This window comes from Aquarana catesbeiana, linkage group LG02 (assembly GCF_042186555.1).
Source record: "Aquarana catesbeiana isolate 2022-GZ linkage group LG02, ASM4218655v1, whole genome shotgun sequence".
In the NCBI taxonomy this organism is placed as follows: Eukaryota; Metazoa; Chordata; class Amphibia; order Anura; family Ranidae; genus Aquarana; species Aquarana catesbeiana.
In genome coordinates, this window is record NC_133325.1 from 683,647,374 (window position 1) to 683,665,268 (window position 17,895).

Below are 17,895 nucleotides of genomic sequence, written 5' to 3' on the forward strand. Positions count from 1 at the left end.
AGTAACAGAAACACATTAATTAGCATGGATTCCCATAGTGTAATACTGAAGATTGGAGGAAAGCACCATCAAGAAATACCTAAATTAAAGAGTAAAGTTGCATTCGATAAATATCTCAGGTTTCAATTATATGAGGCTGGTTTTGATCTCCAAAAGGTCTTTTAGCCGTCTAAAGTTTGACTGGGAAGGTTGTCACTGGAGTACATGTGTATTCCATGTTTTTACATTAATTAAAGAAAGCATGTATACTATATATAGTATATATATAAACATATATACTTATACATTACCTTGAAAAGAACTAACACACCTACAGTGAGATATGTCTGTTATTTCTTCTTGGACTTCTAATAAAGACATATTTAAATGTGAAAAAAAAAATATGTTGCTACTTATTCCCAGGTGATTTAGTGCCAACATTGGTAATTACATCAAATATACAGTGGGTATAGAAAAGAACCCTCCAAGTGAAAAATATAACATGTCGGAAAATTTGTAAAAAAAAATCAAAAACAGAATCCCAGAGTTGGAGAAAGGATCACCCCACTCCTAAAAAATGAAAAGTCAATCAGATGAAGCTAATCACTTTCTTAAAGGCACACAAAGCAATTTGACTTTCAACTGTGATCAGCTGTGGTCATTTTGGGCAACTTGCAGTCACGACTGAGCTTTGCCAAAACACACCTTAAAGATTCTGATATTCCACATGGGAAAAGTTGTTAGAGTCAAATGAAACGAATATTGAATTATTTGGCCTCAACACCAAACGATATGTCTGGCGGAAATCCAATACAGCTCACCATCCAAATAACACCATTCCTATAGTAAAGCATGGAGGTGGTAATATCCTGTTATGGGGGTGTTTCTCTGCAGCAGGGACTGCAGGGACAGGATAAAAGGGAAAATTGATGGGGCAAAATGCCGTCAAATTCTTGAGGAAAATCTGCTGCCCTTTGCCAGAAAGTTATCAATGGGAAGAAGGTTTACCTTCCAACATGACAATGACCCAATGCACACAGCAAAAAGGACCACACGGTGGTTGAAGGAGAAAAAGGTGAAACTTAAATCCCACAAACGCTCACCATCGAATTCAATTTAACTGAAATTAAGGAGTTCTGCAAAGAAGAGCGGGCAAATATTGTAAAGTCTAGATGTGTAAAGTTAGTAGAGACATATCCCAACAGACTAAAGGCTGTAATTTAGGCTAGGTTCACACTGCTGCGAATTCTATTGCGAATTTGAGCCGTTGCGATCGCTCAAATTCGCAAGTCATTTAAATGACATAGATTAACATTAGTGCCGTTCACATCGACGCGTTGCGAATATAACCTGCGTGAAAAAAAGGTCCTGTGCGAGTTTACTGCGTTGCGTTGCGAATTTAGTCTCCATAGACATCAATGTAAATCGTTCTTGAATCGCATTGATTGGTTCACATATGTGCGAATTCCACCACACTACTCTCCACAAAAACCAGGAAGTACACAGGAAGTTAAGACCCTTTTTTTTTTTACATTATGATTCCATTGGCTAGACTATCAATCGCAGCTATATCCAACTCCTGAAATTCGCGGTAAAATCGCGGTAAATTCGCGGTAAAATCGCGGTAAATTCGCGGTAAAATCGCGGTAAAATCGCACTGCAGCAGTGTGAACCTAGCCTAAAGCAAAAGGTTGTTCAACAAAATACTGACACAAGGGGGTGGATCCTTTTTCCAACTCAGTAATTTAACTATTTATTTTTTTCTGACATGTTGTTGTTCTGTCTTTTACTAGGATGTTATAAGTTGCACTGAGTAAAATAGGATATTTAAAACAGCTTACCTGTAAAAATCCTTTTCTTTGAGGTACATCACGGGACACAGAGCCATAGTACTTACACACATAGTAAGTACTATGGCTCTGTATCCCGTGATGTACGATAAGAAATACAGCTGGATAAAACAAAAACTGTGTCTTTCTTCATTTCAGGCTGCAAAGAAACAAATGTGATTTTTTTCTATACCCACTGTATATTCTATTGTGTTTTGTATTATTGCAATACCTCACACAAGGTTTGATGTAATTAGCATTAAATCACCTGGGAATGAGTAATAACGTAATATTTTTTTTCACATTTAAATATGTCTTTATTAGAAGTCCAAGAAGAAATAACAGACATATCTCACGGCATTCACAGCATTCGGAACAAAGTCCCTCTGTCCCTCTTTCCTCCTTTTTGTAAAAGGAATAAAATGCACTATTTATCTATCAAAATGTGTTTCCCAATGCTAAACCTTTCAAAATCCAATTTCTAAATTTCTGCATTTGTAAATTCCAAAAGCCAACATAAAGAAGTAGTAGTGGTAAAAAAGCATTTGTGAGTTTAACCAATCATTTTTTTTGTACGATTCCCTTTGGGAACATGTTCCACCTGTTTTTAGTATGGAACATGTAACATGTTCCCAATGCTGCAGCCGCTGACTGCTACTCATCCCTCCCCCCTGTGACAGCAGTACAGAAAGAAGTTTCCCTAACTAGCTGTCACTTTTTAAAATCAGCATGGCCGTGCGGGGATCCACCCACACAGCCACCTCATTCATTCACACAGCCCTGTTCTTCCTCTGTACTAGGTGATCGCGGGTCGCCGGCGGACATCGAGTCCACCCGACCTGCAGGCACGCTCCCGCAGCATGCAGCCACCCGCAACTGCGCCTGTGCAAACCGCCGTATAATGGCAGCGGTTCGCCCAGAAGAGCCAACCTGCGGCAGTACAACTGCGGAGGCTGGTCTCTAACCGTTTAAAGTGGAAGTAAACCCTTTTGTTAAAGTTGTACCTACAGATAGGACTATAATAAGGCTTACCTGTAGGTACAGTGAATATCTCCTAAACTTGAACTATTTAGGAGATATTCAAACTGCATGCAGCCAGTGATGTCACCTCTGAATGCGTTCTGAAGGGACGGCATACCCACGCTGTCCCTTCAGAGCTCTGTGCTACGGTCCATTACTCCCGCACTCATGCACAGGAGTGACATCTTTGCGGCTTGGCCAATCAGACAGCCAGAGGACGTGAACCCGGAAGGAAGACCGGGTCAAGAGAGAAGCGCCTTCAGCGGTGACAGCGCGCTGCTGGAAGGCTTCCTTCTAAAGTAAGTATTTCATAATGTGCTAGTATGCATGCAATTGTCTTACAGAGTTTTAAAAAAAATGCGGTTTACTACCGCTTTAACAAATTATTATGATTTCAAAAGTTGTTTTAAAGTGGTTGTTAAGCCACTATCTCATCTTTATATCATCCCCTCTGTCAGATAAAAAGCTGTATCCTAGTGCCTGTGCTTTATATAAAAAAAAAAAAAAAAAAAGCAGATTTTTACCTGTTTTAACAGCGTCTCCCAGTGATCACGTGACTCCAGGCTCTCTGCTCTCCTCGTCTGATAGCGCCAGTGGGCGGAGCCGAGACTCCTGATATCAGCCAGGGAGGCGGGGAGGAGAGGAGCAGAGAGCGTAATCGCTGGAAGACACTGTTAACACAGGTATAATTTTTTTTTATAAAGCACAGGCACTAGGATACAGCTTTTTACGTGACAGAGGGGATGATATAAAGATGAGATAGTTTTGAAGCAGCGAGGAAGAGGAGCAGAGTAGCGCTAGTGAGAGCTGACAGGCAGGGAGGAGGACCGAGGGAGACAAAAAGAGCTGCTATCTGATATATCGTGGTCAGCATACAGAGGGGAGGGTAGAACCAGGCAGAATCAGACAGGTATTTTAGGTGATATAGGGGGCCAAAATACACAGCACAAGCACTGTGCTGTATAACATGCTTTAAGGGAACAGAATCAATTTATTTTTTCTTTTGGGTTAACAAACGCTTTAAACTTCTGACCTACATTTGACCTTTTAAACTGCATTATACTGCTTCAAGATGCTTTTGCATTCCCATTGACTTCTATGAGGCAAGAAGCAACACAGGCTCTAAAAAAGTTCATATCTGTGGTGCGGCTCTTCTTTTTTGGGGTGTTCTAGGGTTAAAAGGGGATGGAAAAGAGGGAAATATTTTGTAAGGATGTCTCCCCAGAAAACTTACTGTGGGTTTGAATTTACCTATATTTATTTAACTATACACACTATTACACAGGAATACAGCAGTGAAAGAAGTATAATGGAGTCCAGATCTCCCTGCTAGATACGGGCAACTCTACTGCTATTCTGCAACTGGGAATGGTAAAGATGATTATTACAGGAAAGTAAGAGCATAGTATTATTAACTGACATCAACTGAATTTATGTGCACTTGTCTGGCTATACCTCTTTAACTGGGGGGAGAAAAGAGGGAGTATTTCTTCCTATATGTGTGCACAGGAGGTGTGCCAAGTATGCCTGGGCACACCCTAATCACCTTGTGCGCCAGGGCCACTGATAAGGCAGTACAGTCGGCCCTCCTGTACCGGGCCCAGATCCTGCAAGTTCAAAAGGGGGTTCAGGCACCTGCCAAGCAGGAGGACTGGCTGTACTGCCTTATTGCAGAAACCGATCCTCTTGTTCCTCCTCTGGTAGCACTGTCAGCTTCTCCTCAACTTCCTCCCTCCAGATGCGCTGCAGGGAAATGGGGGGGGGGTCTTTTCTGAATGAACACAGTGAGCGATCAGTACCAATTGCTCTTGTGTCCATTCATCACTGAGGAATAGTAAACTGTGTTTGCTATGCTTCAGTTTGTGCATGAATAAGAAGTCTGTAAGTGCCAACAGGGCAGTTAAAAATAAATAAATAAATAAAAATGTTAAAAATTAAAAAACAAAAAAAAGTAAAATAAATCAAAGTTCTAAAAAATATTGCTTTGCTCTATATAATTTCTGCCATAGCATAGCATCACAGCTGTGGCATGTGCATACTCCTAGCCACTACCTCTGTTGCTCCATGTTTGAACTTTGGTGTGCACACTCTAATGCAATAGGCTGCGCACACCTATGTTTATTCCAGTTCTTATTGACAATCTGAATTTACTCTTTGTGATTTGCTGACAATGCTATTAAAAAAAAGAAACATCAAATTAACACACAATTAACAAATTAACTGAATGTGGAAATTATAGCCACATTTGAAATATATTCTCTAAAGTGGGATAATACAGTATACAGTTTGTGCTTTTTATTTCAAAAAGTATAATATTTCTAGCGTTCAGCCACTAGAGGGCAGTTTTGATATATTTATTTTAATGTTATACCTGAAATATTGAATGGCATTGGATAGATGTATTTTAGTCTTTCAGCAATAAGCTGGAGGGTCACATCCATGTAATCAGCAGCTCTTATGGCATTTCTGCTTAGAGCTACGGGTTGTTTGAAAAATGCCATCATATCAGCAGGACTCGCAGCCTCTCTCCTTACTCGTAGCTTCAGGCTGAGAAGACAAAAGCATGTTATTCACCAAGTTCACTAAATAATGTGGCAAAGGTAAAAAATCTACCATATTTATTTTTGAGCTACCATAGAATATATTGTCATGTTGACATTTAGCTAGCCTCCCAGACAGCACCCCCGCTGAGCTCCCACCAGTTCCATTTTTACCTGTACCACAACACTCACAGGCTTTAAAGTGGATTTAAACCCTTAGACCCCTTTTACACTGGGGTGTGGGCCACTTTAGTGGTAAAGCGCCAGTAGTTTTAGCGGCGCTTTAACTGGTTCCCGACTGGCTCACGCAGATATACTGCGGCACAATGGCTCTCCTGGGCGAAATCCTGCATGGGTATGACCTTCCCTTTCTTGGCCACCAGATGGCGTGCGCATGCTGTCAGAGGAGAGGAGACATGTCGTTTGTTCCTACTAAGTAGGCACAGCGATATGTCTCCTCTCCTACTCAGTCCTATCCCCGTACAGTTAGAACACACTGAGGGAACACACATTTAACCCCTTGATCGCCCCCTAGTGTAAACCCCTTCACTACCAGTGACATTTACACAGTAATCAGTGCATTTTTATAGCACTGATCACTGTATAGATGTCAATGGTCCCAAAAATGTGTCAAAAGTGTCCGATCTGTCCGTCCCAATGTTGCAGTACCGCTAAAAATCGCAGCTCGCTGCCATTACTAGTAAAAAAAAATGCCATAAATCTTTACCATAGTTTGTAGACACTATAACTTTTGCGCAAACCAATCAATATACGCTTATTGCGATTTTTCTTTACCAAAAATATGTAGAATATATAAGAATATATATTGGCCTAAACTGATGAAGAAATTTGTTTAAAAAAAAAAAAATTGGGCATATTTTTATAGCAAAAAGTAAAAAATATTGTTTTTTTTTCAAAATTGTCAGTCTTTTTTTGTTGATAGCGCAAAAATAAAAACCGCAGTGGTGATCAAATACCACCAAAAGAAAGCTCTATTTGTGGGAAAAAAGGACGCAAATTTTGTTTGGGTATAGCATTGCATGACCGTGCATTTGTCAATTAAAGGGACGCAGTGCCAAATTGTAAAAAGTGCTCTGGTCAGGAAGGGGATAAAATCTTCCGGGGCTGAAGTGGTTAAGCGGCGCTTTTCAGCCTCTAGTGGCCGAAGAAAGGGTTAAAGCCGCCCGCGTTGCCAGGCGTTTTAGGAGCGATGTATACATCGCTCCCAAACCGCCCCAAAGATACCGCTTGCAGGACTTTTTCTAATGTCCTGCAAGCGCACTGCCCCAGTGTGAGAGGCGCTTTCCAGGCGCTATTTTTAGCGCTAAAACGCCTGAAAAACTCCTCAGTGTGAAAGGGGTCTAACTGAATAACATTTATTTTGCTGTGTATAATTGAATATCCATGCTGCTGATCTTCTGCAGCCTCCTTGCAGCCACTTTCTCTCTGTATGCATATGCTTTAATGATGGGTGCATGTCATTTCTTACAGTGGGTTTTTGAATAGTGATTACTGTGGAAAATGTCTGCATAATGTGTGTTAAATGGCCACATGGCCACAAGGTGCCCTATGGCAGGTTTATCAGACATTATTTTAGTCAAACCCGCAGATTTAAATAATCTATTGAAATTACAATAAACTACAGGTGCATCTCATAAAATTTGAATATCATTAAAAAGTTAATTTATTTCAGTAATTCAATTCAAAAAGTGAAACTTGTATATTTTATATAGCTGCGTTACACACAGAGTGATATATTGCAAGCATTTCTTTCTTTTAACTTGATTATGGGTTACAGTTAGTGAAAACCCAAAATTCAGTATCTCAGAAAATTAGAATATTAAATAAGACCAATAAAAAAAGGATTTTTAATACAGAAATGTTGGCTTACTGAAAAGTATATCCATGTACAGTACAGTATAGTATGCACTCAATACTTGGTCGGAGCTCCTTTTGCATTAATTACTGTATCAATGTGGCGTGACATTGAGGTGATCAGCCTGTGGCACTGCTGAGGTGTTATGGAAGCCCAGGTTTTTTTGATAGTGGCTTTCAGCTCATCTGCATTGTGTGGTCTGGTGTCTCTCACCTTCCTCTTGACAATACCCCACAGATTCTCTATGGGGTTTAGGTCAGGTCAGTTTGCTGGCCAATCAAGCACAGTGATACCATAATCATTAAACCAGGTATTGGTACTTTTGGCAGTGTGGGCAGGTGCCAAGTCCTGCTGGAAAATGAAATTGGCATTTCCATAAAGCTGGTCAGCAGAGGGAAGAATGAAGTGCTCTAGAATTTCCAGTAGAGGGCTGCGCTGACTTTGGACTTGATAAAACATAATGGACCAACACCAGCAGATGATATGGCTCCCCAAATCATCACCGATTGTGGAAACTTCACACTGGACCTCATGCAACTTGGATTTTGTGCCTCCCCACTCTTCCTCCAGACTCTGGGACCTTGATTTCCAAATGAAATGCAAATTTTTCCACAGTCCGTGATGATTTGGGAAGCCATGTCATCCACTGGTGGTGATTACTGTGTTTTAACAAGTAAAAAGTCAGTGCAGCACTCTAGCAGGAAATTCTAGAGCACTTCATGCTTCCCTCTGCTGACCAGCTTCATGGAGATGCCGATTTCATTTTGCAGCAGAACTTGGCACCTGCTCACACTGCCAAAAGTACCAATACCCGGTTTAATGATCATGGTATCACTGTGCTTGATTGACCAGCAAGCTCACCTGACTTAAACCCCATAGAGAATCTGTGGGGTATTGTCAAGAGAAAGATGAGAGACATCAGATCCAACAATGCAGATGAGCTGAAAGCCGCTATGAAAGCAACCTGGGCTTCAATAACACTTCAACAGTGTCACAGGCTGATCACTTCCATGCCACACCGCAGTAATTCATGCAAAATTATTGAGTGCATACTATACTGTACATGGATATACTTTTCAGTAAGCCAACATTTCTGTATTAAAACCCTTTTTTTTATTGGTCTTATGTAATATTCAAATTTTCTGAGATACTGAATTTTGGGTTTTCACTATTTGTAGCCCATAATCATCAAAATTAAAATAAAGAAATGCTTTAAATATATCACTCTGTGTGTAACGCATCTATATAAAATATATGAGTTTCACTTTTTGAATTGAATTACTGAAATAAATAAACTTTTTGATGATATTCTAATTTTATGAGATACACCTGTATATGTAAGCCCTCACAACCCATTGTGAGGGCTTATATACAGTGGGAAAACAACTCATTCAGTTTAAAATACAAATGCAAAGCTAAACATTTGTGTATACAGTATATCAGGGGTGCTTAACCTTTTGAAGAGCGAGGGCAAATTATGTAGTTGCAGGCCACAATAAAATGAAATGGTTCAGAATTTCAACTTTTTTTTGTAATAGCATAATAAAGATTTTAAACAACAATCAGGATCATCTTTTTCCGTGGGACCAATCCCTGTTGGATGTTTAATCACAATCACAAAAAGAAGGAAAATGGACAGGTGGATCCAATTGGACTGATCGTGTGCAGCCTAAGCCTCTGTTTACACCGGTTCAACTTGTCCTGTGATTTGACCATTCCAAATTGCATGACAAGTCGCACCTCATTGCCGGCAATGGAATCGTTCATATCGCAGTGACTCATTACGAAGCGATCATGAAAAAGGTTCCTACACTACTTTTTACCGATTTCATTGCGACTTGCATAGACTTCTGTTAAATGAAGTTGCAAGCCACAATTAAATCGGCAGTGAAAATCACACAGATGTGAGGTAGCACAATTTCAAAGCCGCAAATTTCAAATTGAGAACCAGAGCTAAGGCTGCTTTCATACTGATGAGCTGTGGTTTACCTGCACCATGGGTGCAGTGCAGTGTACCTTCGGCTTTCAAGCGGGTTTGCTGTGCTTTCCCATAGACTTCTATTATATCTTAAAGGTGTGGTGCACGAATGCCGCAGGATGTAATAGAAGTCTATAGCTCAGTGCAGCTAACCTGCAGGAAAGCCGTAGGTGCACTGCCCTGCACCTGCGGATCAGTATAAAAGCAGCCTAATAACCCTTTTTTAAAAGTGCTCATATATGCCCATTGCAAAACTGTGATGTTTAATACATAATATGCCCATTGATAAACTGTGATGTTTAATAAACTGACTTTTTAGTTTTTACTGGCATCGCTGTTAGGTTCCTGTCCCAGGCAGAGTGATATTAAATACACTTCGCCTGAGAACAGAGTCGGCGCTATAAAAGAAGCATCGGCTTATGCGGCTCCTGCTCCCTCTGCAGTCACTTGCTTCCTCCGGTGCTGGCTCCTTGCCTGCTGGGCAATTCCACCCCCTTCCTGCCCAGGCCAATTTTCAGCTTTCAGCGCTGTTGCACTTTAAATTACAATTGTGCAGTCATGCAACACTGTACCCAAACAAAATTTTTTTAAATAGATAGAGCTTTCGTTTGGTATTATTTAATCACCCCTGTGTTTTTTATTTTTTGCTAAACAAACAAAAAAAGATAAAAAATTTAGAATAAAAAAAAGGTTTTTCAGTTTCTGGTATATAAAAATGTTTAAATAAGTAATTTTTCTCCTTCACTGATGTGCACTGATAGGCTGCACTAATGGGCTGCACTGATATGTGACACTAATGGGCACAGATTGGCAGCACTTGTGGGGACTGTTGGGGCTGCCCTGATTATCAGTGTAGATGTCCCGTGAGGATTTGCCAGTTATTGGCTCTCCTCATGCGCTGTCAGCATGAGGAAAGGACTGCCAGTAACGGCAAATCCTGTTTACACTGTGATCAGCTGCGATTGGACAAAGCTGATTACACGGTAAAGAGCCACTGTGATTGGCTCTTTACCCCGATCAGCTGTATTTCCTATGCTGTGATTGGCCCACAACTATCATATAGTACCTGGGCCAATTACAGCATAGGAAATACATGTGATTAGCTATAGCCAATCAGTGATCATAGCTGCCATAAAATATAATCCATTCATGACAGTTGAAAACTTTGCTATTGCAATCATCTTCTTTGTAATAGCAAAGTGTAAAAATAAAATAATAATAATCCCTGATCACCCCCCAGAGTAGTACAGTGTTACTATGATGACACTGAACTACTCTGATGAAAGTGCTGTATGTTACAAAAAATAGTAAAAAAATTAAAAAGAAAATGTCAAAAAATGAAAAAAACAATGTTTGAAAAATGTAATAAAAAATTATTTATTAATTAATTAATTTAACATATTGTTTCCAGTCAGTGTCCTTGATCACTGCCACATCACGCTGTACTGCACTGGTTACAGTATGTAAAAAAAACAATGTGAAAAAAAAACTAAATAAATTTTATTCAATTTCTTCATTTTCAAAAAAATAATGACAAAAAATTAAAACTTCAAAAAACTCGCCATGCGTCTTAGGCCCCTTTTCACACTGGGGCGGTTTACAGGCGCTATTGCGCTAAAAATAGCACCTGCAAACCGACCCGAAACAGCCGCTGCTGTGTCTCCAGTGTGAAAGCCCACACTGGAGCGGTGCGCTAGCAGGACGGGAAAAAAAGTCCTGCTAGCAGCATCTTTGGAGCGGTGAAGGAGCGGTGTATACATCGCTCCTTCACCGCTCCTGCCCATTGAAATCAATGGAGCAGCGTGGCTATACCGCGGGCAAAGCGCCTCTGCAGAGGAGCTTTGCGTTGGCTTTTAACCCTTTCTCAGCCGCTAGTGGGGGGGTAAAACCGCCCCCGCTAGCGGCCGAATACGGCCGCTAAAACGACAGTAAAGCACCGCCAATAATAGCGGTGCTTTACCGCCAATGCACCTCCCGCCCCAGTGTGAAAGGGGCCTTACTAAATGCCTCCAACTTTCTAATTTCCAAAAAGGGGTCATTTGGGGGAAATTTGTACTATCCTAGCATTTTGGGGCCTCGTGAAATGAAAGAGGCGATCAGTACATCAGAACTGATCAAATATACAGTATATACCAGAGTTTGTAGATGCTATAATTTTCACACAAACAAATTATTATACACTTATCTGGATTTTGTTTTACATAAGACATGTAGCAGAATACATTTTGGCCTAAATTTTGACATGATTAGATTTTATTGGATGTGTTTTATAACAGAAAGTAAAAAAATCTTCTTTTTTTTTTTTCAAAATTTTTTTTATATGTATATCACTAAAAAAAAAAAAAAATAAACATTTCTTTTGTGTACAGTGTTGCATGAATGTGCAATTGCCAGTTAAAGTAGCATAGTGCTGGAATAGCTAAAAATGGCCTGGTCATGAAGGGGGTAAAACCTTCTGGAGCTAAAGTGGTTAAAGAGCACTGCCAAACGCCTTTGCTTGGCTCCCAACTGTCCCTCATTTGGAGCGACTATCCCTCATAAGACCAAAGCCCTCTGCCCCTTCTGCAGCCTCAGTTGTTCCTCTTTTTGTTGTCCAATGTGTACAGTACATAGCTATGCAAAATCTACATTTTATTACCAAAAGTGTTATGCTGCACTAAACTTTTTATCCAACCTCAATATTACTACTTTAATTATTTTGAAAAGCCAATATAAAGGAAAAATAGAGGTAAAAAAAAAAAACTTGTGTGGTTTAGCCAATCATTTTATGCATATCTTTGTGGTCTATGTAACTGGGGCCATGGCAAGGATGAGTGTTTTGCCTACATAATGGGGTTGATTTACTAATGTCAAAAGTTTTTCTCTTTGCAAGTTAAGTTGCTCTTTGCAGGGGAATTTTCATCAGAGATTATGTGCATGCATGATCTCGTTTCACAGTCCTGGGTATTCTTTGCACAATGAAATTTCACCACGTTTGCTAAGCTCTGTGGCAAATTTCCTTTAAAAGTGCAACATCCCTTCCAAAGTAAACAGCCAATTTGCCTTTACTAAATTAAACCCAACATGTGCTGAAAAGTGTCCCTAATACTACCCAGTGGCGTCACTAGGGTTGATGTCACCTGTTGCGGAAAAACATGGTGTTACCCCCCCCTCCACCAACTATAGTTCCCCCTCAGTACAGACCCCCCTCCCTCAGTACAGACCCCCCAGATCCATCTACATCAGTGCCAAGTTATTAGCTCTAGAAGAAAAAGCCCACCTCCTCCTTAGTCATCTCTCTCATCCCTATGTATATGTATGTCAATTGATACATGCTGTAGTTCCTCTGACTGTCTATGGGCGGCAGTATAGAATACACTGATAGCATGTCTACTCCTGCCTGAGATATTCCGTCTGAATCTTAAGTGCAAATTTATTGATGACATTTTGCTATGCTGGAGATCAATGCACAGTAACCAATCATAGTCTATCTTTCGTCAGTTTAAAACAATCAGCACAAGTTGTAGTTGGTTGGTATAAGGCAATTGTAGGCAATAAGGCTGTCTATAAAATCTGTTCAATTGATCAATTGAAAACAGTGTTGATTTTTTTACACCCTATTTGAGTGTCAATTCATGTTATATGTTAACCACTTAAGGGCCGAGCCTCTTTCTGAGATTTGTTGTTTAAAACAGTTTTTTATTGCTAGAAAATGACTTAGAACCCCCAAACATTATACATTTAATACACCCTAGAGAATAAAATGGCGGTTGTTGCAATACTTTCTGTCACACCATATTTGCACAGCGGTCTTACAAGTGCACTTTTTTTGGAAAAAATACATTTTTGAATTAAAAAATAAGACAACAGTAAAGTTAGCCCAATTTTTTTTTTAAATTGTGAAAGATAATGTTAGGCCGAGTAAATTGATACCCAACATGTCACGTTTAAAAATTGCGCCGGCTCGTGGAATGGTGACAAACTTTTACCCTTAAAAATCTCCATAGGCGACGTTTAAAAAAAAATTCTACAGGTTGCATGTTTTGGGTTACAGAGGAGGTCTAGGGCTAGAATTATTTCTCTTGCTCTACCGATCACGGCGATACCTCACATGTGTGGTTTGAACACATATGTTGAACACATTTGTTTTCATATGAGGGCACTACTCAGGTATGCGTTCGCTTCTGCACTCCTTGAGCTCGGTGGGACGGGGCACGTTTAAAAAAAATTTTTTTTCTTATTTATTTTACCTTTTTTTTTTTTTTTTACACTGTTGTTTTAAAAAAAAATGGAGTCACTTTTATTCCTCTTACAAGGAATGTAAACATCCTTTGTAATAGAAAAAAAGCATGACAGGACCTCTTAAATATGAGATCTGGGGTCAAAAAGACCTCAGATCTCATAGTTACAGTAAAATGCAATAAAAAAAAAAAAATGTAAAAAAATTTGTCATTTGAAAAAAATTAAAAAAAGAAATGGCCCTTTAAGAGCTATGCCATCTTCCCCTCACTCATCTCCATACCCAGGAAGGACAAGGATCCAATCGCCTCCGCCGCTAGCGACGGCTCCGGTAAGCGGCGGAGGGGCCCCCCTCCCGCCGCCGCTAAAAGTGATCTTGCGGCGAATCCGCCGCAGAGACCACTATTATCAGAAACCGGACCGCCCACCAAAGAAGAGGATACCGGGGTTATGGCAGCAGCTGATATCCCTCTTCAAAGTTAGGACGTGTATAGGACTGCGGTGGCGTGCGGCGGTCCGGAAGTGGTTAACTTGATTCAGGCAGGAATAATTATTAGTCCTCCCATGTAAAATATAAGTCCCTGTTGGTCTTGCAAAAATATCATTCTAACCATCTGCAGTGTATTACAAATCATTTAAAATAATTCATACATAAACACCATTTGCTATTGTTATGATTACTTGGATGGCTATTTGCCTTTACATGCAATTAAACAAGACATAAGTTGCTTTTCAACATCCCTAGCTTATCTTACTTTTTGCGAGTTTCCGTATAAGCCCTGTCTACTAAGCGCTTTGCTCGTATTACGCTGTCTTTAAGTAAATTTTCGTCAAGCTCTTTCAGCTCACCTGAAATAAAAAAATAGCTACATTGAATAACAATAGGTAAGTTAAAAAAGATGGTATTAAATAATTGTTAAGGATGTTTTATTATCATTATCTAAACCAGGGGTCTCCAAACTACGATCCTCCATCTGTTGCGGAACTACACGTCCCATGCGGCATTCTAAAACTCTAACATTAATAGACGTGACTGGGCATGATGGGTATTGTAGTTCCTAAACAACTGGAGGGCCATAGTTTGGGGACCCCTGATCTAGACCATTGTTTATAAAGAATGGCTGTTGGGGGATGTGTGCCTAGATTTCAAGAGATTTAAGAAATTGCCAGGTGGTTTAACACTTCAGCATATGCCAAACACTGAAATGTGTGTAAATAATCTAAAATGTCATATCTGAAAAAAGTATTAAGATATCTGTCACGTGCTGAGAAGACTCAAACAATGCAGAAATACATTCTGCTTTTTAAGCTCATTGATCAACAAGTTTTAGCACCCAATAGGCATTTCACATCTCTGGTTTTACCGGAGGATTGCAGCCAGAAGCTGATAAGGCTGAGTTGGCTGAGCCCCAGGGAATTTAGCATTATTAAAATGCAACACTAGACACAGTTGCTGAAATATCTCCCCAAGAATGACTTCCTTCAGAAACCTGCCATTAACCGTGGCATTCTATTTCCCCAGCAGCATCAGGAAAATAGTACAACAATTTAAAAAGATGCTTGAAATTCGGAGTATTGCTTGGTTTTATCATGCCACATATGAGCAACTTAATTATGTTCTGTAGGATAGAATATACCAGTCTAGGTAATTTTTAAACCAACTCCTACACACTCAAGCATGTGTCTTTGGTGGGAAAAGATTACCTTCATACTTAAAATGTATAAAATGCATACATTAATTCATCAGCACAGGGTACAATTATACTCAAGTTTAGTTGGTTTTCAGCATTTTACTCATCAGAAAGCATCTTCTGTATTTTCAGTATATTAATTGTTTTTGGGTAGTAGACAAATAAGAATAGCTACCTTCATTGTCAAATGCTTCTGTTTTAAAAGCCAAAATGGTCACGGCGCATATTAATAGAAACTTCATTTTTTGAGTGCCTAAAAAATAGAAGTTAATGCATTTTGAATTTACATTACAGTTTTAATTCCTTTAAAACATTGTTCTAATGATTAAAATAAAAGTTTTCAATAAATCACTGTAATATCTTAAGCAGAATCTAAACATCACCTACCTGTGTAATCTCGAGACTTACCATACTTACCCCCCTTCACACTGTGGATTTATAAGGTTTAGTCCTTTGGCTTTCTACAGAGACACCCAGTGGGTTGGTCTTTACCAACAATGATGGGGCAGCACCTGCAGACTGGTTCCTGGTGACCATAAAACAGTAAATGTTTTGTCTATACAGATCAATCAAACATTCTTGTCAATCATCCAACAATATATGACAATTGTTGACTTACTCCAATGTAAACCTGCATGTGGCTGTTTACTAAAAAATTCCCAAATGCAAATTTCATAGCAAACATTTTTCATCTGAGAGATTGTATTACACAATGTGTTTCAAGAATTGAGAAAGAACCAATAAACAGTGACAGAAATAAAAGCTGTTTATGAACATGGTTTAGGTTTGAGGTTTATTACCAGATTTAACCTAGTTAACGAGTTACAACAATTCATCAACTTGCAATGCCAGCACAAAGGTTTTGCCTCATGTAGTCTTTGGTGGCCACCAATCAATTTATATAGAATTGTCCTTAATATCAACTAATTCTTATTCAGGAAGGAGGCATTGGAATTCGAACTGTAGAATTCAACACTCTGTTAGCTAATTCATCCAAACCTATAACGTTGGTTGAAAAGTTTAGCCACAGACAGACTTCAGAGGCTATTCAAAAATGTAGGTACCATCTGATTATTTTTAGGCAAATTACTCTGCATAGAAATGCAGTGCTACATAAACATGTACACTTTGGGTTAGCCAATCATACAGGCTTATGTTGATGTTGAGGGGGTTAGTAAAAGGAAGGAGGGGGGGATAGTAGGCTTATCAGGAAGTAAATCAGTGCTCTGAACAGAATCAACCCTTTACATCACATGTCAATTTCAAACTTCTAGAAAGTGCCAAAAAGTAGACTAAGCTTCCCCAAGTACTCATGCCAGCACTGCAGAAGTTAAGCAGCCAGCATGGCAAGGCTGCCACACTGATAGCTCGTCTCTCAAGTTATGAATGTAGCCCAGCTCAGGAGGATCATACACCTCTCTCTGGCCTCCCATATGCAACAATATGCCAGGCAGCCACAGCCGCAGCAGCTGTGAGCAGCCTGCTCTGGAGCAATCTGTTCAGAAGCCTTTACTCCACATACAGAGATGGCAAGTTTTAGGGAAATCTTCATGCGTGGTCTTTCTCCTCCCCAGAGGAACGGTACAAACTACACAACTATGTTTCCCATGTTAAAACAAATGTTATTGCTTGGAATAATGGACGCTGGTTTCCTCAGAGCAAGGAGGAGTCGGCAAGGTAGACTTAAGTAGATAGTAGAGGGTGCAATTACTGCATATACCCACTAGATGTCATCTGAAACACCTTGTATGCAGGACATATAATTTGTCACTATCCACTGGCCAGTACGAAGTGGTATCTGTGGACACAGCAACCTAGGGATCAAGGCATGCTACAACTTGTCGACGGACCTTGTGCGGTTGGTGAGAACTTTATGCCCCACTCAGCACTTGCAGTACATGTCAATATTATGTATAGCATCCCCCTTCTGTTGTCTGCACGGGACTACATCTCGCTGCCTCTGCACCTTATTCCCATCATTTTCTGCTGTTAAACGGAACTTTCCTGTAATGCTGTTTGGTTCACAAGCTGGAATCCTTGATCATTCAATTACGCTTATGGTCTGTATTTTTATTTGAATGACCTACTTGCATTGATCATTACCACAATAGACTTTAATGCCAGATCGTCCACCCACATAACCAGCATCCACATCATCGTTGTTGTATGATCGTTCTAAACATGCTGGGAGTTGTTCTGCAAGAATAAATACTCATCTATGAATTTCTACCCTGGCCTGAACCTACCAACAACATATTAGTATATCATATTATGAGCGAATGGTGAATGTCTGCTGGGAATGTGTGGGTGTACAGCCCCGGCTCCCCCTGTTTTTATTATCCCCGTGACAACGTTGTCCAATTTTAATTAGGCCTGTGAGAGCCGTTTATCTTTATTGCTTTTTTCATTTTTTGTAATTATAATTTTGGCATTTTTGATATTAATAAAGCTGGTTTGTATCTATCCTTGTGTTCTCTATTGACCCTCTTAAGAGAACGTTTCTCTTTGCCTTTCCCTCTGTTCTGCTTAAGGCTGGGGCCTGGGCGGCTCAGGAAAACTGTCTCTGTATGCCAGCATAGAATTGGTCTTAAATACTTTCAGTTTCCTTAGTTCTTAAATAATGGTACTTCCTAAAGAATTTGTCAAAGCCATTGGAAAGATATTAGAAAAGTGTTACATTTATGAACTAGCTAAATTGCATGCTTTGAAATTAGATATGAAACTGTGTTTTACGCATTTGGCGTAAGACTTCCATAAAAAAGCA

General features: G+C 39.8%; 1 protein-coding gene across 2 annotated transcripts in view; it reads right to left on the reverse strand.

Moving 5' to 3' along the window:
- LOC141129023 (myeloperoxidase-like) overlaps positions 1 to 15,591 on the reverse strand; it is a 53,278-nt gene extending 37,687 nt beyond the window's left edge. Inside the window, exons 1-4 of one of the 2 annotated variants that reach the window (XM_073616747.1) lie at positions 15,519 to 15,591; positions 15,307 to 15,384; positions 14,196 to 14,289; positions 5,200 to 5,375 (exon numbers count right to left, since the gene is read on the reverse strand). In XM_073616747.1, the coding sequence (XP_073472848.1) occupies positions 5,200 to 5,375; positions 14,196 to 14,289; positions 15,307 to 15,373 (337 nt within the window). In that variant the 5' untranslated portion in view covers positions 15,374 to 15,384; positions 15,519 to 15,591. The remainder of the gene's footprint in view (positions 1 to 5,199; positions 5,376 to 14,195; positions 14,290 to 15,306; positions 15,385 to 15,518) is intronic. The other variant, XM_073616748.1, reaches the window with a different exon arrangement.
- Between the last annotated feature and the right edge of the window lie 2,304 nt (positions 15,592 to 17,895).